Source organism: Physeter macrocephalus, chromosome 9 (genome assembly GCF_002837175.3).
Source record: "Physeter macrocephalus isolate SW-GA chromosome 9, ASM283717v5, whole genome shotgun sequence".
NCBI classification, from domain to species: Eukaryota; Metazoa; Chordata; class Mammalia; order Artiodactyla; family Physeteridae; genus Physeter; species Physeter macrocephalus.
The window spans coordinates 57,268,048-57,293,075 of NC_041222.1; the positions used below are offsets into that span (position 1 = coordinate 57,268,048).

The following is a 25,028-nucleotide window of genomic DNA, read 5'->3' on the forward strand; positions in this document are numbered from 1 at the left end:
ATTCAGAGTAATGATAGTAAAGATGATCCAAAATCTTGGAAATAGAATGGAGAAAATACAAGAAATGTTTAACAAGGACATAAAAGAACTAAAGAGCAAACAAACAATGATGAACAACACAATAAATGAAATTTAAAATTCTCTAGAAGGAATCAATAGCAGAATAACTGAGGCAGAAGTACAGATAAGTGACCTGGAAGATAAAACAGTGGAATAACTACTGCAGAGCCGAATAAAGAAAAAAGAATTAAAAGAATTGAGGACAGTCTCAGAGACCTCTGCGACAACATTAAATGCAACAACATTCGAATGATAGGGGTCCCAGAAGAAGAAGAGAAAAAGGAAGTGTCTGAGAAAATATTTGAAGAGTTTATAGTTGAAAACTTCCCTAATATGGGAAGGAAACAGTCAATCAAGTTCAGGAAACAGAGAGTCCCATACAGGATAAATCCAAGGAGAAACATGTCAAGAGACATATTAATCAAACTTTCAAAAATTAAATATAAAGAAGAAATATTAAAAGCAGCAAGGGAAAAGCAACAAATAACATACAAGGGAAATCCCATAAGGTTACACAGCTGATCTTTTAGCAGAAACTCTGCAAGCCAGAAGGGAGCGGCAGGACATATTTAAAGTGATGAAAGAGAAAAACCTACAACCAAGATTACTCTACCCAGCAAGGATCTCATTCAGATTCAACGGAGAAATTAAAACCTTTACAGACAAGCAAAAGCTAAGAGAATTCAGCACCACCAAACCAGCTTTACAACAAATGCTAAAGGAACTTCTCTAGGCAGAAAACACAAGAGAAGGAAAAGACTTACAATAACAAACCCCAAAAAATTAAGAAAATGGTAATAGGAACATATATATCAATAACTACCTTAAATGTAAATGGATTAATGCTCCAACCAAAAGATACAGACTGGCTGAAGGGATACAAAAAGAAGGCCTGTATATATGCTGTCTACAAGAGACCCACTTCAGACCTAGGGAAACATACAAACTGAAAGTGAGGGGATGGAAAAAGATACTCCATGAAAATGGAAATCAAAAGAAAGCTGGAGTAGCAATTCTCATATCAGAAAAAATAGACTTTAAAACAAAGACTATTACAAGAAGTAAAGAAGGACACTACATAATGATCAGGGGATCAATCCAATTAAACAAGATGGACTTAGTTGATTTTTATAGGACACTCCATCCAAAAACAGCAGATTACATTTTCTTCTCAAGTGCTCATGAGAAGCATGAGCTTAAGAAAATTGAAATCGTATCAAGTATCTTTTCTGACCACAACTCTAGGAGACTAGATATCAATTACAGGAAAAAATCTGTAAAAAATACAAACACATGGAGCCTAAACAATATGCTACTAGATAACCAAGAGAACACTGAAGAAATCAAAGAGGAAATAAAAAAATACCTAAAGCAAATGACAATGATATCACAATGACCCAAAATCTATGGGATGCAGCAAAAGCAGCTCTAAGAGGAAAGTTTATAGCAATACAATCCTACCTCAAGAAACAAGAAAAATCTCAAATAAACAACCTAAGCTTTCACCTAAAGCAATTAGAGAAAGAACAACAAAAAAACGCCAAAGTTAGCAGAAGGAAAGAAATCATAAAGGTCAGATCAGAAATAAATGGAAAAGAAATGAAGGAAAAAATAGCAAAGATCAATAAAACTAAAAGCTGTTTCTTTGAGAGGATAAACAAAATTGATAAACCAATAGCCAGACTTATCAAGAAAAAAAGGGAGAAGACTCAAATCAACAGAATTAGAAATGAAAAAGCAGAACACTGCAAAAATGCAAAGAATCATGAGGGGTTACTACATGCAACTATCAGCCAATAAAATGGACTACCTGGAAGAAATGGACATATTCTTAGAAAAGCACGACCTTCTGAGACTGAGCCAGGAAGAAATAGAAAATATAAACAGACCAATCACAAGCACTGAAATTGAAACAAAAAAAACAAACAACCCAATCCAAAAATGGGCAGAAGACTTAAATAGACATTTCTCCAAAGAAGATTTACAGATTGCCAACAAATAAATGAAAGGATACTCAACATCACTAATCATTAGAGAAATGCAAATCAAAACTATAATGAGGTATCACCTCACACCAGTCAGAATGGCCATCATCCAAAAATCTGCAAACAGTAAATGCTGGAGAGGGTGTGGAGGAAAGGGAACCCTGTTGCACTGTTGGTGGGAATGTAAATTGATATAGCCATTATGGAGAACAGTATGGAGGTTCCTCAAAATCTAAAAATAGAACTACCATATGACCCAGCAATCCCACTACTGGGCATATATCCTGAGAAAGCCATAATTCAAAAAGGGACAGGAATAAAGACGCAGATGTAGAGAATGGACTTGAGGACACAGGGAGGGGGAAGGGTAAGCTAGCATGAAGTGCGAGAGTGGCATGGACACATATGCACTACCAAATGTAAAATAGATAGCTAGTGGGAAGCAGCCACATAGCACAGGGAGATTAGCTCAGTGCTTTGTGACCACCTAGAGGGGTGGGATAGGGAGGGTGGGAGGGAGATGCAAGAGTGTGGGGATATGGGGATATATGTATACGTAGAGCTGATTCACTTTGTTAGAGAGCAGAAACTAACACACCATTGTAAAGCAATTATACTTCAATAAAGGTGTTAAAAAATAAATAAATCTTCCAAATAGAAAAAATAAATAAATAAATAAAATGAATGTAGCGACGTCAGGTAGAGATGTTGGTACACAAGTCTGAGCTGGAGAATATTTAGGAGTCAAAAAATAGGCGGTACATGAAAACAGAGCAAAAGTCTTTCTTTTTCTCTCTGTTTCTCTGTTTCTCTCTTTCACTCTCCCTCTCTCCCTCCCTCCTTTCTCTCCCCACTCTCCCTTTCTTTCTCTCTCTCTCCACCCTTCCCTTCTTTCTTCCCTCCCTCCCCCCCAACATAGATTAGGAAGATGAATAAAAGTAGAGAAAATATGATCATGACTTCTTTAGAAGCCCATCCATCATGGGGAATAACTGGATCTATAGAATTCAGCCTGACATATTTGCCAAGATTTAAAAATAATTTTATTTCAATAAAGTTTTCATTACTGTGGTCTTTACTGTAGAGGAAACTGACATCTATGTTTGTGGGTATGAAAAATATGATCTATAAAATATACAATAGCAGAAAAGGAAAAACGAGGCCTGAATTTTCTGTTTTTAAAAAGGCCTATAGTTTGCTAAAAACGATACAGTAATCTAGTCAGAAACATAGCTCAGTTTGAATGGATACAACAGAAGATTTAGAAATAAATCCTATTAATAGTTTCCATTTTGGATTATCAAATCATCTAAGGTCTCAAGCAAAAATGTAAGCTAGAAATGGCATAATTATACACATTGATGAAAAGAGGAGGCTGTTATTTATAAAAGAATTGATTTCTTTTCAGTCAATAAGCAGGTGAATTGAGAATTTTCTGATTCATTTTCCATTCCCTCTTGATAGGAGCACCTACTTCCTTCAGTTTCTGGGCTCTAAACATCATTCTTCCATTTGTTACCTTTATCTTGGCAGACACATGAATAGCTCAATCATCTATGCATTGGCTAATGTCAGTGACCGTGACACTATGAGATGATATTATATAACAAATAGGGACACTATATGTAGTGGGTGTCACTTATTTTCAGAAGCCTTTTTTTCCATCCTTACCACCAATCATCCTCTTCTTGCAAGGAGTCTACCCCTTTATAGTTGCCTAGAGCCTTCCTCATCTGTAATTTGTATAGGATGATGGCTCCTTAAGCCTATTTTTGTATTCTATATATTTAAATAATATCCTTGAGTGGTAGTAAAACTCTTAGTTCTTCAAAAGCAATGATAAATAATAGCTAATATATTTATTGAGTACTTACTATGTGCCAGAAAGTTCTCAATACTTACATGTATTACGTCGCTGACCCTCACAATCACTTTATAAGGATGTTGTTTTACAGATAAAGAAACTGAATCACAGGTCAGTTAATGGCAAGAACAGGACAAAAACAAAGACAGTCTACCTACAGAGCCTATGTTTTAACCACTACACACAAAATAAGTCAGTGGGTTTTTTTGTTGTTACTGTTATGAAGCAAGCAAATTTTGTGAGGTGCTCTTTATAGAAGGGTCTGATGGTTAAATAACCTTGGAAACACTGCATACATGGTAATTTACATAACTCTGTGAAAAAGTAAGAGAGCAGTTATGTTGCAAAGAAATTGACTTAATTTTGCTTACTCCATCGCTTCTCAAACTTCGAGCTCTGAAATCTGTTTTCCTGTAGTTTCTAATTACATCTTCCAGAACTGACATCTGTGGACAAGACTTTGGGAGAGAGTTCAGAGATGGACTCTTACCTGTGGCTCTGAGAGATTTGGAGGTTCGTGGCTGTCCCACAGGACAAATTCAAATGAATCTTCAAAGATTTCTCCACCAAAATGACGATAGTAAATGATGCCATTGAACAGATCCATCTGAAGGAAGCCAGGGACAGGATAGCCTATTGGGTCCACAAAATATCACATACTTTGTAACTGTCTGCCAGGTGTTGGGGTATAATGATATTGGACTTATCTCCAGAAGTTTTCTCAGTCTAGTATGTTGTATGTACCCAAGGAATCTTTTTTTAAATTGAAGTATAGTTGATTTACAATATTGTGTTAGTTTCAGGTGTACAGCAAAGGAATTCATATATATAAATATATATATATATATATCCAGATTCTTTTCCACTAAAGATTATTAGAAGATACTGAATATAGTTCACTGTGTTATACAGTAAATCCTTATTGCTTATCTATTTTATGTATAGTAGTATGTCCATGGAATCATTATTAAATGCTTTTATCAAAGCTTATAAATAATAAAGCAGAAAAATTAAAGTTACTACAGCTGCCTTAATATATAGAAAAATTAGCATTAGAAAAATATTTTCAAGAAATAGTCTTAACATCAGCCAAGATGGCAGAGGAGAAAGACCCTGAGCTCACCTCCTCTCATGGGCACACCAAAATCACATCTGCAGAACAACCATCAGTGAAAAAGGCCAGAACCTACCAGAGGAGAGCTTCTACAGCTAAAGATATAAGGAAGGAACAACAACAAGATGGGTAGGAGAGGCAAAGTCACAAAATTGTCAAGTCCCATACCCCAGGGTGGGCAATCTACAAACAAGAAAATAATTACAACTGCAGAGTCTCTCAAAGGAGTAAGAGGTCCAAGCCCCAGCCCAGGGGTCCTGCACTTGGGAAGATGAGCGTCCAGGGCATATGGCTTTGAGGGCCAGTGGGGTGACTTCTGGGAGTCGCAGAGGGCTGGGGAAAAGAGAGACTTCACTCTTAAAGGGTACATAAGAATCTTTCATGCTCCAGAACCCAGGGAAGAAGCAATAATTTGATAGAAGCCTGGGTCAGAATCACTTGCTGATCTAGGAGAATCTTCTGGAGAGACAGGAGGCAACTGCAGCTCACCCTAGGGACATAGACACTGGCGACGGCCATTTTGGGAACTTGTTCTACCACATGGATACTGGCACTGGCAAACGCCATTGTGGAATCTTCTCTTTAACTTATTAGGGTGAAGACCCAGCCCTGACACAGCCCACAGGCCTGTAGGCTCCAGTGCTGGGATGCCTCAGGGAAAGCAACTAACTGGGTGGGGACACAGCTCTACCCACCAGCAGACAGGCTGTCATAAGACCTCCTGTGTGAACAGCTGCTTCTGGACATGGCCCTGTCCACCAGAGAGCTCAGGATCCAGCTCCACCCACCACTGGGCAGGCACCAGTTCCAGAATAGCCTGGACCCCAGCCCCACTCTCCAGGGAGCCTGCTCTAGCCTCCAGACTAGTTTCATCCACCAAGGGGCAGACACTAGCTGAAAGAAAGCCGCAGATATGCAGCCTGCAGACACGACCTGCCCACTAACAGGCCAGAACCTGAAAGGGGACCAACTGGACCATGGTCCCGCCTACTAGTAGACCAACACAAGCTTCAGGACTCCCTGGACCCTGCACCCAATTGTGTCAGGAAGTAGTCCCACCCACCAGTGATCCAAAACCAGCTCTAGGACCCCTGGGTCCTGCAAGCAGACTCCAGGACCTGGCTCTGCCCACCAGTAGGCCAGCACTAGCCCCAGGACCTGGTTCAACACACCAATGGGTGGGTAACAGCCCTGGAGTCTCCTGGACCTTGACTCAACCCAACAATGAGCCAGCACTAGCCCCAGGGCCCCCTGGGGTTCTGTACTCAGCACCACCTTGTGACCGGGTCCCACCAACCAGCAGTCAGCAACCTCCACACAAGGCAGGGCCTGGCAACCAACTGGACAGGGGGCAAATCAAGCCTAGAAGACTGCCTACAAAGTCAGCCTACCACAACAGAAGGACACACTCAGTCCTCATTGGGGGAACCCCTAGAGCATACAGCTCAGGTGATGAGAGGGGGATGTGCTGCTGGGACACATAGGATGTCTCCTTCAAAAGGCTACTTCTCCAAGATTGGGAAATGTAACTAACCTACCAGATACATAAAAATAAAAACAGCAACCTAGGCAAAATAAGGCAACAAAGGAACTAACGTGTTTCTAACGAACAAGATAAAACCCCAGAAGAAGAACTAAGTGAAGTGGAGATAGGCAATCTACCTGAGAAAGAGATAAGGGTAGTGTGATGATAAAGATGATCAAAGAACCCAAGAAAAGAATGGATGCATAGAACAAGAAGTTAGAAGCTTTTTAACAAAGAGTTAGAAAATATGAAGAACAACCAAACAGAGGTGAAGAATACAATAACTGAAATGAAAAATACACTAGAAGGAATCAACAGTAGACTAAATGATACAGAGGAAATGACCAGGAAGCTGGAAGACAGAGTAGTGGAAATCACTGATGCTGAACAGACAGAAGAAAAAAGAATGAAAAGAAATGAGGACAGCTTAAGAGACCTCTGGGAAAACCTCAAGCACACTAATATTCACATTATAAGGGTCCCAGAAGGAAAAGAAACAGAGAACCTATCAACATATTTGCAGACATAATAGATGAAAACTTCCCTAACCTGGTAAAGGAAACAGATATCTAAGTGTAGGGAGTACAGAGAGTCCTATACAGGATTAATTCAAAGAGGAACACACCAAGACATATTGTAATTAAAATGGCAAAATTGGGACTTCCCTGGTGGTCCAGTGGTAAAGAATCAGCCTTCCAATGCAGGGGATGCGGGTTTGATCCCTGGTCGGGGAACTAAGATCCGACATGCCACGGGGCAACCAAGCCCACATACCACAACTACAGAGCCCATGTACCCTCTAGCCTACTCGCCACAAGTAGAGAGAGAAAACCCACATGCCACAACTAGAGGGAAGCCCAAGCACTGCAATGAAGAGACCGTACGCTGTAATGAAAAGATGCAGAGTGCCTCAACAAGGATCCCGTGTGCTGCAACTAAGACCTGACGCAGCCAAAAAAAATAATAATGATAAGGAAAATAAGTTAAAAAATATTTTTTAAAATATAAAATAAACTAAAATAAAAATAAAATGGCATAATTAAAGATAAAGAGAGAATATTAAAAATGGCAAGGGAAAAGCAACAAGTAACATACAAGGGAACACCCATAAGACTATCAGTTGAATTTCGACAGAAATTCTGCAGGCCAGAGGGAGTGGCACAATATATTTAAAGTGATGCAAAGGTAAAACCTACAACTAAGAATATTCTACCAAGCAAGGCTCATGTTCAGATTTGATAGAGAGATCAAAAGCTTTACAGACAAGCAAAAGCTAAAAGAGTTCAGCTTAACAAGAAATGTTGAAGGAATTTCTCTAAGAGAAAAAGAAAATACCACAACTAGAAACGTGAAAACTGCAAAAGCAAAATGCTCATCGGTAAAGAAAAACACACAGTATAAAGGTAGTAAATCATCCACACACACAGATAGGAGGAAGATTAAAAGACAAAAGTAGTAAAATCATCGATATCCACAATAAGCAGTTAAGGGATATACAAAAAATTAGATGTAATATATGACATCAAAAACAGTAGCTGTGAGGTGAGGAGAGTACAAATGCAGGGTTGTTAAAATGTATCTGAAATTAAGACACTGATGAAAGAAATTGAAGACAACACAAACAGATGGAAAAATATAGACTGTTCATGTATTGGAAGAACTAAAATTGTTATAATGACCATACTACCCAAGACAACCTACAGATTCAATGCAATCCCTATTAAAATATCAAGGGCACTTTTCACATAACTAGAACAAATAATTTTAAAATTTGTATAGAAACACAAAAGACCCCAAAGTGCCAAAGCAATCTTGAGAAAGAAGAACAGAGCTGGGAGGAACCACACTCCCTGACTTCAGACTGTACCACAAAGCTACAATAATCAAAACAGTATGATACTGGCACACAGCAGACACATAGATCAATAGAACAAAATAGAGAACCCAGAGATAAACCCATGCATTTATGTTCAATTAATCTACGACAAAGGAGACAAGAATATACAATGGAGAAAAGACAGTCTCTTCAATAAATGGTGCTGGGAAAACTGGACAGCTACATGTAAAAGAATGAAATTAGAACATTCTCTAACACCATATAAACAAAATAAACTCAAAGTGGATTAAAGACCTAAATGTAAGATCTGAAACCATAAAACTCCTAGAAGAAAACAAAGGCGGAACACACTTTGACATAAATTATAGCAATTTTTTTGGATCTGTCTCCTAAAGCAAAAGAAATAAAAGCACAAATAAACAAATGGGACCTAGTTAAACTTAAAAGCTTTTGCACATCAACAAAAGAAAACGACAACCTATTGAATGGGAGAAAATATTGCAAATGATATGACCAATAAGGGGTTAATATCCAAAATATACAAACAGCTCATACAACTCAACAGCAAAAAAACAAACAACCTGATAAAAAAATGGCAGAAGAACTAAGTAAACATTTTTCCAAAGACATACAGATTGCCAACAAGCACATGAAAAGATGCTCAACATCACTAATCATCAGAGAATTGCAAATGAGATATCACTTCACACCTGTCAGAATGGCTATCATTGAAAAGAACATAAATAACAAATATTGGCAAGGAAGTGGAGAAAAGGGAACCTTGTACACTGTTGGTGGGAATGTAAATTGGTGAGCCATTGTGGAAAACAGTATGGAGGTTTCTTAAAAGACTAAACACAGAACTACCATATGTCCCAGCAATTCCACTCCTAGATATATGACTGAAAAAAATGAAAACACTACTTTGAAAAGATATATGCACCCCAACGTTCATTGCAGCACTATTTACAATAGCCAATACATGGAAGCAACCCAAGTGTCCATCAACAAATGAATGGACAAAGAAGATGTGGTGTGTATACACACACACACACACACACACACACACACATATACATACAATGGAATACTACTCAGCCATTAAAAAGAATGAAATTTTGCAACAATGTGGATGGACTTAGAGGGTATTATGCTAAATGAAATGTCAGAGAAAGACAAATAACGTATGATATCACTAACACATGGAATCTGAAAAATACAACAAACTAGTGAATATAACAAAAAAGAAACAGACTCACAGATATAGGGAACAAACTAGTGGCTACCCATGGGGAGAGTGAAGGGGGAGGAGTGATACAGGTGCATGGGATTAAGAGGTTCCAACTACTATGTATAAAATAAATAAGCTTCAAGATACGTTGTACAACACGGGGAATATAGCCAATATTTTATAAGTGAATATAACAGAAAAGAAACAGACTCACAGATATAGGGAACAAACTAGTGGCTACCCATGGGGAGAGTGAAGGGGAGGAGTGATACAGGTGCATGGGATTAAGAGGTTCCAACTACTATGTATAAAACAAATAAGCTTCAAGATACGTTGTACAACACGGGGAATATAGCCAATATTTTATAATAACAATAAATGGAGTATAACGTTTAAAAATTGTGAATCACTATGTTATACACCTGAAACATATAATACTGTACATCAACTATATCTCAATTTTTAAATAATTAATTAATTAAAAATAAAATTAAATATGTTTAAAAAAAGAAACAGTCTTAAGTAAAACTGCTTGATACCTGTTTTGTCAAGCTCCTGACCTACATACTTCAAAAAGTAGTTATGAAATTATTCTAACAAAATGTAAATAAATGTTATTCATGAAATTTCTTTATCAATAATCTAGAATAGGTCAAACATATCTCTTCAACCTTATTTGTTCTCTCACCTTGCATAGCAGACTTAATTTTTCATGGTGTAATGGTTATCTTGAGGCCCAGCTCTGGAACTTTCTAGATTCCAGATGGATAGATCAACTTAACCTAAATCTCAGGCTTCCCATCTACGAAATGGTAATAATAATAATAGATTCTTACCTCATAAACTTGATGTCCCCCTTAGCACAAATTCTGACACAAATGATCTTAACTGCCCAGAACTTACCTATCAGTCCTGGTGCTGGCTTCTTCATGATCTCTCCAGCCTGTGGGGGTTTCGTGATATTAAAGAAGATGTAGTCATCACTGGAGTCCATGTCTGAAGCTCTCAGCTTGGAACCCTGGATCAGTATGGTCTGCCCCTCCTCCAGTTCAATCACAACATTGGTTATGAGGAATGGTGGGCTATCATCTTTGGGCAAGATGTTGATGGGAAACTTATGTCGGATGCTGTGCTGGCCGTCGAATATCCTGAAGACCACAAAGTCTTTGGTGGAGTCACTGTCGTCATGATGATATTGAACGACTCCAGCCTGAAGGTCAGCCACGGTGAAGAGAAACCCCTTCCCCCCTGATGGAAAGAACAGAGGTGGAGCGGAATGAAAAAGGTGTGGAGGCAGCAGGTTAGTGAAAGCAGCACTACAGGAGAGGGTGTGAAATGGAAAGTGGTGCAGCCAATGCTTCCCTCACCTGGAGAAACCATAGATTGTTTAGTGGGTTCTGGGGCTCCAAAGACCTGGTTTTGAATACTGGCTGTAATACTTATTAGCTGGGTGGACTTGGGCAAGGTATTCAATTTATTTGAGACTCATCTATAAAGCAGAGATAATAATACCTACCTAACATCCCCTCTTAAGGATGAGAGAACTCAAACAATAGTGTGCCTACAATAAGTATTAAGTGTTCTTCGACTCATTATCATCATCCGACAGCACTTCTTAGAGTAGTGGTCTCAAACTAGCAGCATCAGCACCATCTGGGAAGTCATTATAAATCCAAGTTCTCAGGTCCTACCCCAGACCTACTGAATTAGAAATTCTGCTGGTGGGTCCCAGCAATTTATGTTTTATCAAGCCCTTCAGGACTCTAATGCACGCTAAAGTTTGAGAATCACTAGCTTAATGAGCAAGAGCTAGAGCTCTGGTAGCAAATGGCCTGGGTTCAAATCCCAGCTCGGCCACTTTCTAGACAGACAAGTCACCTTCTCTAAGTCTCAGGTTCCCATTTGCAAAGTGAGTGTAATAATAGTACCTTGCTTCATAAAGCTGATGCGAGATAAGTATGTAGAATGCTTTGTATGATCTGGCACAAAGTAAATGCTTAATAAATGTTTAACACTATTTTCCTCCTCTGAGCCAGAACATCATTGCATTATGGGCTATGACTCTCCACTTCAATTCTATAGTACTGATAAACATTGCTTCACTGTGCACAAACTATTACAATTCTTGATGGCAGGTGTCCTATTTCTTTCCCCACTCCATATGGTTTTATGGATTAAACATGAGTATAATGAACACTATGAGTTACTTGCCCAACAGGAACTTTCTGTTTCTTCCTCAGTACAAGAATCTTAGTTTTATTTAGAATGGTAATATGATTATTTAAAAATACTCAGGTTCCCAGACTCTGTTGCACCTAGGGGGATAGTATGTAACTTGATAAGAGATATAATCAGACTTCATTGTATCAGGCTCCTAGGAGAAGTTGTAAAATAGAGCAAACTTTGATGGCCTAATTTTTTTTATTGTTCCTTCTCTTTCTTCCTTCCTCTAACACTAATTAAAAGCCTAGAGGTGTAGGCACCATCCTGTGACCACTGACAGAGCAGAAAAGAGCCGCTGGCATCATTGGTACAGAATACCTACCTCTGTGCTACTTGTCACAAGGAGAGAGTGACTCCTGAATTTTTAAGCTGCTGTAGTTGGGTTTTCCTTACATGCAGCTGAACATCCATCCTAACTAACACATCCAGCTTAAGCTAAACTCCCATTGTCTTGGGATTGGGCAAGAGAATTTATCATTTTATTTTTTCAGAATTTCCTAATCACAAACAATGATAAATAAGAGCTCTCTTTCTACTTCACATTTAGGCAAACTAAGAGGATAATAGAATTAAATCCTCTGAGCTCATTACAAGGAATGGACTATATTATCGTTAAGTATGGATATTTTTATTAGGGCCATTACCTTGTTAACTACCATCCTTGTAACTATAAATTCATTTCTTTTAAACTACAACAACTGTTACTAATAACATAATAGCATAATTATTACTAACTAATTAAAAAACATAAGTTTTCCTGTTTTTCACCGCATTTCTCTGAAGCAGAGAAATGAAAAGGAAATATTTTGTCTTTGAACTGGGATAAGATAATCAGTTAAGGAGTATATTTAGAAGGAGCCCTACATGGCTCCAGAAAGCAAATCTGAGATTTAAACAATGACTCAAGTACAAAAGACCATTCATAAAATGTCATCCCTTGATTTGAGCATCCTAATACGAAAGCCAATGGTTTCAAGATCTCCGGATCTGGGGATTGTGATAATTCATTTAGAAATGAAGCCCAAGAGATACTACACATATCCTGTTAAATATGATTTGCTTTTGGAGAAAATACTTCTTGGGTTTTTTTCTAAGTTACAAAGTTTGTTCATTCACCTCTCAGAGTAAGCTGTCCATGCTTCAAGCCATCCACAATGACTACCTGGACAGCATGAATGTCATCATTGTCAACGATCTGAAACTGTTCCCAAGTGATGGCCCGAGACTGTCCCTCTAGGAGATTCAGACCTACAAGAGAAAGCACAAAAAGTGTCCTGGAAAGTTCTATGACATGCCAAGATGCCTACTTTAAGACAAGATTAAAGAAATTTCACTCACAAAACTAGGTAAAAATTGTATCTTCAAAAGCTTCTCGAGAAACTGGAATTTAGTGTTTATTTCAAGTAATATTTTTACTGTTAGTACTATTAACTCCGACCTGACAACTGGTTGCTTATGACATATCCTTTAGAGGCATGATGGTGCCAAAAATAAATATTAGAAGGAAATAACATGTTATGTTCACAGTGGTCTCTAGTTCAAAAAGGTCCACAAGGAATTTTTCAAAGGTTGCATTCACATATTTTAAGTGGGCAAGAGTCAGAAGTGCTTTTACACATAAATTATAAGAGCATAAGTATCCCACGGGATAGAGAATTAAAGTGGTTAAATACACAAATACAAGAGTTACTGTGCTAGGGAATATTTAATGATGTTAGACAGGAAAGGTCTGACACTTTATAATGAGGGCTATGTTTTAATCTAGACTCTAATAAGGAAGGGACTTTTGTAACTAAAGGAATTAAAAATAAAACTTTCTCCCTGGACCCAGCATGCTGGAGGGAATATGGGGAGAGAATGAGTGCTGCTCAGAGCAAGAATACAGATTCCAGACTGAACACTGCCATTAGAGACAGGTAGCATCATCAGCCATTCCCATTACCCAGTAGAGCTGGGGGCCAACAGACTGAAGAGACTCTCAAAAAGGAGCAAAGCCTTTTAGAGAAGCAAGGTGATGAAATTTAAAGACAGTGCACTGGTGGACCCAGTTAATGCTTCCCCTCAAATCTACCCAGCTCCCCTTCCTCCTGATGTTGACCATTTGCCTGCTTTCTAGCTGCAGCAGTTCCAATAGGCTTCCCACAGTCCCCACATTGTAAAGCCCTGGCTGCCACCACTGCCTCATCTTCTGATGTTGCTGCCCTCAACTGCCCACCAGATGAGGTTTTGGCGTGACCTTCCCTGTGACCATGGCCAGGTCCCACACCATGGGACTCAAGGAGTTTGTACAGTGGCTGTTAAGAAGAGCCAGGTAACACAACCTAGGCATGTGGGGAGTTAACATCCAGTGAGGCAAACTGACCAGGGTGAGAGAGGAGATGGAAGAAGCTGACGTGTTTGTTCACTTTCTCAACCCCACCCCTGACTCTTCCCACACAGAGTGGGTTCATCTCCTACTGGAGATATCAGCACTATCGAGCAATCAGCTTTATTTTCTTGTAAACCTATGACCAGCTCAGTCACACCACCTTTTTATTTGCTGCCCCCAAACCCCCAACTTCCCTTCCCCTTACTCTAGTTTTCAGCAAAGCGTTAGTGCATGTAATCTGCCTAAGGGGCTGTTTGCTATGGTACCTGGGCTAAGACATATGGCATATTGAAAGAGAGAAAGGAAGGAAGGAAGGAAGGAAGGAAGGAAGGGAGGAAGGGAGGGAGGGAGGGAGGGAGGGAGGGAGGGAGGACAAGCACATATAAAGAATCTCTGCGACTGGTAATAAGGGTTTTGAAGCCAAGAGTGCACAGTACAGCACAGGACAAGGCATCATGGGATGCAGGAGAGGAGCAAGTGAGAACACTAGAAATTTATATAGCAAGATAGTCATGGTGGTTATGTCTTCGTGGTGGAGTAATGAGTGATTTTATTCACCCATTATTATTTCATTCATTTATTCATTACTATTAACTCATTATTATTTGTCCTACTTATTGTGCTTTCCAAGTTTTCAATGATGAACTTAAGTTCATAATAAATAAAATTTTATTTTAAAAAGAATTCTGGTGTCCAAACTAGTCAAAACCAGATTTGGAGCTCTTAAAAAGCCTGGTTTCACAGACCACAGATACACATGCAGACCATTAAGTCTCTACACTCAAGCAATAACGTAATTAATATTTGATTATTACTAAACTTTAGATCACTAATTCATTCTTTTCTCTCATTATCCCTCAAACAGAGGTAGAGTAGGACAGAGAGCCAGATTATAAATCAAGGATGCCCAGCCAACGTTGTCCATCTCTACTGAAACTCACATACATACAAATACACACACATGGTATGTTACCCATGTGCAAGCACACACACATACACACACACAAGCACAAGAGGTAATCGGTTTAAGCTGCCACCTGAGTATTTAAATCAGACAGATATTTTCTGTGTTAACTGAACCTACCAACACTGCTTATAAGTATGTTTTGAATGCTCTTGATGGTATTAATGGGAAAGGAAAAAAATCTTCATTTACATTTCACATTTACATTTGATCTAAATATATACATTGCATTTTAAATCTACTCAGGAATGAGAGGCAGTGCAAAGCCTTCTTTTAAAAGAAATAAAGCAGGAGGAGGTCAAGATGGCAGAGTGGGAAGATGCAGAATTCACCTCCTGTCCTCCTTCCACCCCTGTGAATACATCAAAAATACATCTACATGTGGAGCAATTCTCACTGGAAATGGACTGGAGACTGACAGGAAGACCCTTATGCAACCAAGGCTATAAGAAAGATCCACATGGAGTTGGGTAGGAAGGGAGGAGAATCAATCACGTTGGGACCTGCACCCCTAGGAGGGGACACAGAAGAAGAGGGGGATTACAAGGGTGGAGATATCCCTGGGGAGTGGCTTGAACCACATACTGGGTCCCCCAGCCCTGGGGTCCAACAGTGGGAGGACGAGTGCCCTTAGATGGTATGAAAACCAATAGGACTGACAACAGGGCTGTAAGAAATCTATACTCTGCTCATGAAGAACACACACATTCTTGCTCACTCCCATGACAAGAGAGAGAAAGCAGATTGAAACTGCCTAGGACTCTGGCTGGTTTCCCACAACTGCCTCAGTGCATGCCCTGGCCCATGCCAAGCACCCTTTCCAGCCCCTCTTGCTCTGAGGCACAGTTCCCCACTAGAACCAGGGTTGCCACAGCTGAGAAGAGTGCACAATTGTGGGGGAGGGAGCTGGCTTGAGCCCAACCCAGGGTTTCTGCTCCAGCTCCAGGGTGGTGTTGGCCACTGAGCAGAGGAGAAGCTCCCACTCACACCTGGCTCTGGCTCTATCTAGCTCCTTCATCTCCAGCCCCAACCCCTACAAAGTTGATAGCTGCCAGCACACTCTGAGGAAAGACATGACTTATGTTCACACCAGATCAAGCTCTCCCGTGAAATCCACTGGGAACACACAGACTGTATAGGGATGCTCTCACACAAGGACACACATTCAAGACCAGGATAGGTAACTTTTACCTAATTTTATAGAGACAGAGAAAGTTAAGCAAAACAAGAAGACAGAGGATTTTATTTCAAATGAAAGAAGAAAAACAACCTGAAAAACCAACCAATGAAACAGAGATGAATTAATTACCAGAAAAAGAGTTTAAAGATTAGTAATAAGAATGCTAACTGAACTAGGGAAAAGAACAGATGAACTAGAAAATATGAAAAAAACAGTCAAAACTGAATATACAATAACTGAAATGAAAAACATACTAGAAATAATGACAGACTAAGTGATACAGAGGAACACATAGTGTTCCAGAAGATAGAATAATGGAAAACATCCAATCAGATCAGCAAAAAGAGAAACAAATTTTAAAAAATGAGAATAGTTTAAGGGACCATTGGAACAACATCAAACATAATAACATTCACATTACACGGGTACTAGAAGGAGAAGAGAGAAAAAAAAGGGGGTCAAAATTTATTTGATGAAATTATAGCTGAAAACTTCCCAAACCTGAAGAAGAAAAGATATCCAGGTACAGGAAGCATAGAGCATCCCAAACAAGATGAAATCAGAGAACCACACCAAAACATATCATAATTAAAACAGCAAAAGTTAAAGATAAAAGAGAATTCTAAAGGTAGCAGAAGAAAAACAAAGAATCACATACAAGGGAACCCCCATAAGGCTGCCAATGGATTTTTCTGCAGAAATTTTGCAGGCCAAAAGGAAGTGGCATGGTATATTTAAAGTGCTAACAGGGGAAAAACCTACAACCTAGGATATTCTATCCAGCAAGATTATCATTCACAATTGAAGGAGGGATAAAGCACTTCTCAGATAAGCAAAAACTAAGAGTACATCAACACTAAACCAATTCTAAAAGAAGTGTTAAAGGTTCTTCTCTAAGTGGAAAAGAACAGGCTATAACAAGAAGTAAGAATCTGTAGGAAAGGAAAAATCCCACTAGTAAAAGCAAATATATAGTAAAGGAACACAAGCATACCACTAAAGAAAATCATTAAGCACAAGGGAAGAAACTAAAAGAAGAAGAACAGAGAGGAGCAACAAAAAGAATCAGAAAACAAGTAACAAAGTGGCAATAAGTACATAGCTATCAATAATCACTTTAAATGCCAGTGGACTTAATGTTTCAATGAAAAGACATAGGATGGCTGATTGGATTAAAACACACACACACACACACACACACACACAAGAAAACCCAAGACCCATCCATGTGCTGCTTACAAGAGGTCCACTTCAGAGCTAAAAATACACAGACTGAAAGTGAGGTGATGGAAAAAAGATACTTCATGCAAATGGAAATGACAAGAAAGCAGGGGCTAGGCATACCCATATCAGACAAAATAGACTTTGAAACAAAGTCTTACCAAAAGACAAACTGGACATTATATAATGATAAAGGGATAAACAGAAGAAAAGGATATAACATTTACTAACAAATATGCCTAATATAGGGGCAACTAAGTATATAAAGCAAATATTAACAGACATCAAGAGAGAAATTGACAATGATACAATAATATTAGGGGAATTTAACACCTCACTTACATCAATGGACAGATCATCCAGACATAAAGTCAACAAGGAAATAATAGTCTTAAATGACACTTTAGACCAGTTGGACTAAAGAGATACCTACAGTATGTTTCATCCAAAAACAGCAGAATAAACATTCTTTTCAAGTGTACAGAGAATGTTTTCCAGGATAGATCACATGGTAGGCTACAAAACAAGTCTCAGAACATTTAAGAGGATAGAAATGATATCAAGCATTTTTCCAACTACAGTGGTATGACCACAAATCAATTTCAGGAAGAAAAATGAGAAAAACACAAACACGTAGAGACTAAAAAACATGCTACTAAAAAAACCAATGGGTCAATGAACAAATCAAAGAGGAAATCAGGAAATACTTTGAGAGAAATGAAAAAAAAAGAAAACCCACAACTTTCCAAAATCTATAGAACACAGAAAAAGCAGTTCTAAGAGGGAAGTTTATAGCAATACAGGCCTACCCTAAGAAACAAGAAAAATCTTAAAAAAACAACCTACCCTACTACCTAAAGGAGTTAGAAAGAGAAGAACAAAGGAAGCCCAAAGTCAGCAGAAGGAAGAAAATTATAAAGATCAAAGAGGAAATAAATAAAAATAGAGACCAAAAAAACAATAGAAAAAAATCAATGGAACCAAGATCTGTTTTTTTGAAAGGTTAAACAAAAACGATAAGCCTGTGTCCAGGTTCATCAAGAAAAATAGAGAGGACTCAAATAAACAAAGTAAGAAATGAAAGAGGAGAAATAATCGATATCACAGAGAAAAAAATCATGAGAATAATACAAACAGTTATATGCCAACAAATTGGACAACCTAGAGGAAAAGGATAAATTTCTAGAAATATACACTCTTCCAAGACTGGATCAGGAAGAAATAGACAATCTGAACAGATTGCACACCAGTAGTGAAACTGAATTAGTAATAAAAAAAAACTGCCAGCAAACAAAAGCCCAGGATTGACAGCTTCACTGGGGAATTCTCCCAAACATATATAAAAAAACAGCTAATACCTATCTTTCTCAAACTATTTCTAAAAAATTGAAACGGAGAGAACTCTCTCAAATTAACTCTACAAGGCCACCATTAACCTGATACCAACACTAGACAAAATTACCAGCCAATATCTCTGACGAATATAGAGGCAAAATTCCTCAACAAAATATTGGCAAACCAAAATCAACAATATATTAAAAGGATCATACAACATTATCAAGTAGAATTTATTCCGGGTAAGCGAGGATGGTTCAAGATCCATAAATCAATCAATATGATACACCACATTAACAAAAGGAAGGATAAAAATCCCATGATCATCTCAATAAGTACAAAAAAAGGATCTGATAAAATTCAACACCTTTTCATGACGAAAATTCTTATCAAAGTTGGTATAGAGGGAACATATGTCAACATAATAAAGGTCATTTATGACACATCCACAGCTAACATCATACTAAACAGCGAAAAGCTGAAAGGCTTCTTGCTAAACTCAGGAACAAAACTAGGATGCCCACTCTCCCTACTTCTATTTAACACAGTAATGAAAGTCCTAGCCACAGCATTCAGACAAGAAAAAGAAATAAAAGGCATCCAACTGGAAGGGAAGAAGTAAAACTGTCACTATTTGCAGATGACATGATACTATATATAGAAATCCTTAAAGTCTCCACCAAAAAACTATTAGAACTAATAAGTGAACTCGGTAAAGTTGCAGGGTACAAGATTAATATACAGAAATCTGTTGCTTTTCTATAAGCTAATAATAACAATCATAAACAGAAAACAATCCTTTTTAAAACTGCATCAAAAAGAATAAGATACCTAGGAATAAACTTAACCAAGAAGGTGAAAGACCTGTACTCCGAAAACTACAGAAAGCTGAAAGAAATTGAAGATGATACAAAGAAATGGAAAGATAGCCCATGTTCATGAATTGGAATGTCCATACTACTCAAAGCAATCTACAGATTTAACGTAATCCCTATCAAAACACCCATGACATTTTTCACACAACTAGAACAAATTATCCTAAAATTAACATAAAACCATAAAAGACCCAGAATTGCCAAAGCAATCTTTAGAAAAAAGAACAAAGCTGGAGGTATCATGTCCCCTGACTTCAGACTATACTACAAAGCTATAGTAATCAAAACAGTATGATACTGGCACATAAACAGACACATAGATCAATGGAACAGAACAGGAAGTCCAGAAATAAACCCACACACTTATGGTCAATTAATCCATGACAAAGGAGGTAAGAATATACAATGGAAAAAAGAAGTGGTGCTGGGAAAACTGGACAGCTATATGTAAAAGAATGAAATTAGGACATTCTCTAACACAATACACAAAAATAAACTCAAAATGGATCAAAGACCTAAATGTAAGCCTGGACACTATAAAACTCTTAGAGGGGGTTTCCCTGGTGGCGCACTGGTTGAGAGTCCACCTACTGATGCAGGGGACGCAGGTTTGTGCCCCGGTCCGGGAGGATCCTGCATGCCGCGCAGCAGCTGGGCCCGTGAGCCACAGTCGCTGAGCCTGCGCGTCCAGAGCCTATGCTCCATAACGGGAGAGGCCACAGCAGTGAGAGGCCCATGTACGGCAAAAAAAAAAAAAAAAAAAAAAAAAAAACTCTTAGAGAAAAACACAGGCAGAAAACTCTTTGACATAAATCACAGCAATATATTCTTTGATCCACCTCCTAGAGTAATGAGAACAAAAACAAATGGGACCTAATTAAACTCAAAAGCTTCTGCACAGCAAAGGAAACAATCAACAAAATAAAAAGACAGCCCACAGAATGGGAGAAAATATTTGCAAATGATGCGACTGACAAGGGATTAATCTCCAAAATATACAAATAGCTCACATAGCTCTATGTCAAAAAAACAAACAACCCAATCAAAAAATGAGTGGAATATCTAAACAGACACCTCTCCAAAGAAGATATAAAGATGGCCAATAGGCACATGAAAATTATCACTAATTATCAGAGAAATGCCAGTCAGAACTACAATGAGGTATCACCTCACACTGGTCAGAATGGCTGTTATCAAAAAGTCTACAAACAATAAATGCTGGAGAGGGTGTGGAGAAAAGGAAACCCTCTTACACTGTTGGTGGGAATGTAAATTGGTACAACCACTATGGAGAACAGTATGGACGTTCCTTAAAAGACTAAAAATAGAACTACCATATGATCCAGCAATCCCACACCTGGGCATATATCCAGAGAAAACTAGAATCTGAAAAGATACATGCACCCCAATATTCATTGCAACACTACTTATAATAGCCAAGACATGGAAGTAACCTAAATGTCCACTGACAGAGGAATGGATAAAGAAGATTTGGTATATATATACAATGGAATATTACTCAGCCAGAAAAAAGAATGAAATGATGCCATTTGCAGCAACATGGATGGACCTAGAGATTATCATACTAAGTGAAGTAAGTCAGACAAAGACAAATATCATGATATCAGTCATATGTGAATCTAATTTTTAAAAATGATTCAAATGAACTTATTTACAAAACAGAAACAGACTTCTAGATATTGAAAACAAACTTATGGTTACCAAAGGGGAAACATGGTGGGGGAGGGTTAAATCAGGATCTTGGGATTAACATACACACACTACTATATATAAGATAGATAACCAACAAGGACCTACTGTATAGCACAGGGAACTCTTCTCAATATTATGTGTTAACCTATATGAGAAAAGAACCTGAAAAAGAATGAATATATGTATAACTGAATCATTTTGCTGTACACCTGAAACTAACACAACATTGTAAATCAACTATACTATAATAAATTTTTTTGAGAAAAGAAATGTAAGTAAATAAATAAATAAAAAATGAGGATGTGGTAAGACCACACCACTCTTTTCACATCTTTGGTGGTGGTTCTAATACCTGCAGTTCCCCCAAGGAATGTACTATTGCTTTTGATTTATTATTTTTTTAGGCAAGTGAGATACCACATGCTTCCTTTGGTCTTTTAGACCATAATAGCCTTTATTGTAAGAGTCTGGGAGTTAAAGTGAGGATTCGACTATCTGCTGAGGGTCGCTATTTAAACTACCACACAGAAAATAGAAAATAAACCATGAGTGATAATCAGGGTTCCACTGAGACCGCTAAGAGATATCGTGGTTAAAAATCCATTTATCTCCTAAACACAGACTCCTTGAACTCCCGCTCCAATGGCATCCTGTGTCCCCAGGTACCAGTGTTGTTGCAAAGTCACTGTTCAATAATTCCTAGAAGTTTGAGGTAGCTGCCTAGTCTCAGTGTGCAGTGGCCATGAAAAATGTCTACAGGTCCCATTGGGGAAGGGGAGTCCCCTTATGTGTTTGTGCTATTACTGAAGTTTCTTCAAGTGTGCCTGCCTCCTTTTCAAAGGGTTCTGGGTCTATAAAGTAAGTCAGTCTAGAGATTGAAGGAACAGTAACAGTTCCCTATACCATTGGCTCAATTCAGGCAAAGTCCTACAGCAAACCAGGCCCCTACATGTAAGAGAATGAAATTATAACATTTTCTCATGTCACATACAAAAATTAACTCAGAATGGATTAAAGACCTAAATGTAAGACTGGAAACCATAAAGTTCCTGGAAGAAAACATAGCAGAACACTCTTTGACATAAAGCAGAGCAATGTTTTTTTGGAGCTGTCTCCTAAGGCAACAGATAAAAAAGCAAAAATAAACAAATGGTATCCAATCAAACTTAAAAGCTTTGGCACAGCAAAGGAAACCATCAACAAAATGAAAAGACAACTTACTGAATATCCAAATATATAAACAGCTCACACAACTCAACAGCAGAAAACCAAACAATCTGATTTTAAAATGGTCAGGAGTTTCAAGATGGCAGAAGAGTAAGACGTGGAGATCACCTTCCTCCCCACAAATACATCAGAAATACATCTACATGTGGAACAACTCCTACAGAACACCTACTGAATGCTAACAGAAGACCTCAGACCTCCCAAAAGGCAAGAAACTCCCCACGAACCTGGGTAGGGCAACAGAAAAAAGGAAAAACAGAGACGAAAGAATAGGGACGGGACCTGCACCAGTGGGAGGGAGCTGTGAAGGAGGAAAGGTTTCCACACACTAGGAAGACCCTTCGAGGGTGGAGACTGCGGGTGGCGGAGGGGGAAACTTCAGAGCCACGGAGGAGAGCGCAGCAACAGGGGTGCGGAGGGCAAAGCGGAGAGACTCCCGCACAGAGGATCGGTGCAGACCAGCACTCACCAGCCCGAGGCTTGTCTGCTCCCCCGCTGGGTCGGGCGGGGGCTGGGAGCTGAGGCTCGGGCTTCGGAAGCCGGAAGCCGGCAGAGGACTGACGGTGTGAACACAGCCTGAAGGGGGCTAGTGCGCCACAGCTAGCCAGGAGGAGTCCGGGAGAAAGTCTGGACCTGCAGAAGAGGCAAGAGACTTTTTCTTCCCTCTTTGTTTCCTGGTGCGCGAGGAGAGGGTATTAAGAGCGCTGCTTAAAGGAGCTCCAGAGACGGGCATGAGACGCTAAGGCAGCTGCTGCAGCCACCAAGAAGCCTGTGTGCGAGCACAGGTCACTCTCCACACCTCCACTCCCGGGAGGCTGTGCAGCCTGCCACTGCCAAGGTCCCGTGATCCAGGGACAACTTCCCCGGGAGAACGTACGGCGCGCCTCAGGCTGGTGCAACGTCATGCTGGCCTCTGCCGCCGCAGGCTCGCCCCGCACAACGTGCCCCTCCCCCCCCCTCCCGGCCTGAGCCAGAGCCCCCGAATCAGCTGCTCCTTTAACCCCGTCCTGTCTGGGCAGCAACAGACGCCCTCAGGCGACCTACATGCAGAGGTGGGGCCAAATCCAAAGCAGAACCGCAGGAGCTGTGTGAAAAAAGAAAAGAAAGGGAAATTTCTCCCAGCAGCCTCAGGAGCAGCGGATTAAACCTCCACAGTAAACTTGATGTAAGCTGCATCTGTGGAATACCTGAATGGACAACGAATCATCCCAAATTGAGGAGGTGGACTTTGGGAGCAATGATATATATATTTTTTTCCCTTTTCCTCTTTTTCTGAGTGTGTATGTGTATGCTTCTGTGTGTGATTTTGTCAGTACAGCTTTGCGTTTACCATTTGTCCTAGGGTTCTGTCTGTCCGTTTTTTTGTTTGTTTGTTTGTTTGTATTTAGTATAGTTTTTAGCGCTTGTTATCATTAGTGGATTTGTTTTTTGGTTTGGTTGCTATCTACTTTCTTTCTTTTTATTTTTATCACTTAAAAAAATTTTTAATAATAACATTTCATTTTAATACCTTTATTTTATTTTATCTTCTTTTTTCTTTTTTTCTTTTATTTTCCTCCCTTTTATTCTGAGCCGCGTGGATGACAGGCTCCTGGTGCTCCAGCCAGGCATCAGGGCTGTGCCTCAGAGGTGGGAGAGCCAAGTTCAGGATACTGGTCCACAAGAGACCTCCCAGCTCCACATAATATCAAATGGCGAAAATCTCCCAGAGCTCTCCATCTCAACACCAAGACCCAGCTTCACTCAACGACCAGCAAGCTACAGTGCTGGACAGCCTATGCCCAACAACTAGCAAGACAGGAACACAACCACACCCATTAGCAGAGAGGCTGCCTAAAATCATAAAAAGGCCACAGATATCCCAAAACACACCACCAGACGTGGACCTGCCCACCAGAAAGACAAGATCCAGCCTCATCCACCAGAACACAGGCACTAGTTCCCTCCACCAGGAAGCCTACACAACCCACTGAACCAACCTTAGCTACTGTGGACAGACACCAAACACAACAGGAACTACGAACCTGCAGCCTGCGAACAGGAGACCCCAAACACAGTAAGTTAAGCAAAATGAGAAGACAGAGAAACACACAGCAGATGAAGGAGCAAGGTAAAAACCCACCAGACCAAACAAATGAAGAGGAAATAGGCAGTCTACCTGAAAAAGAATTCAGAATAATGATAGTAAAGATGATCGAAAATCCTGGAAATAGAATGGAAAAAAATACAAGAAACGTTTAACAAGGACCTAGAAGAACAAAAGAGCAAACAAACAGTGATGAACAACACAATAAATGAAATTTAAG

The 25,028-nt window shown here is 39.3% G+C and overlaps 1 protein-coding gene across 1 annotated transcript in view; it reads right to left on the minus strand.

Moving 5' to 3' along the window:
- Positions 1 to 25,028, minus strand: part of FREM1 (FRAS1 related extracellular matrix 1) — a 236,311-nt gene that overhangs the window by 111,763 nt on the left and 99,520 nt on the right. The window contains exons 9-11 of the mRNA XM_055087212.1: positions 12,956 to 13,087; positions 10,520 to 10,864; positions 4,400 to 4,542 (exon numbers count right to left, since the gene is read on the minus strand). Coding sequence (XP_054943187.1) covers positions 4,400 to 4,542; positions 10,520 to 10,864; positions 12,956 to 13,087 — 620 coding nt within the window. The remainder of the gene's footprint in view (positions 1 to 4,399; positions 4,543 to 10,519; positions 10,865 to 12,955; positions 13,088 to 25,028) is intronic.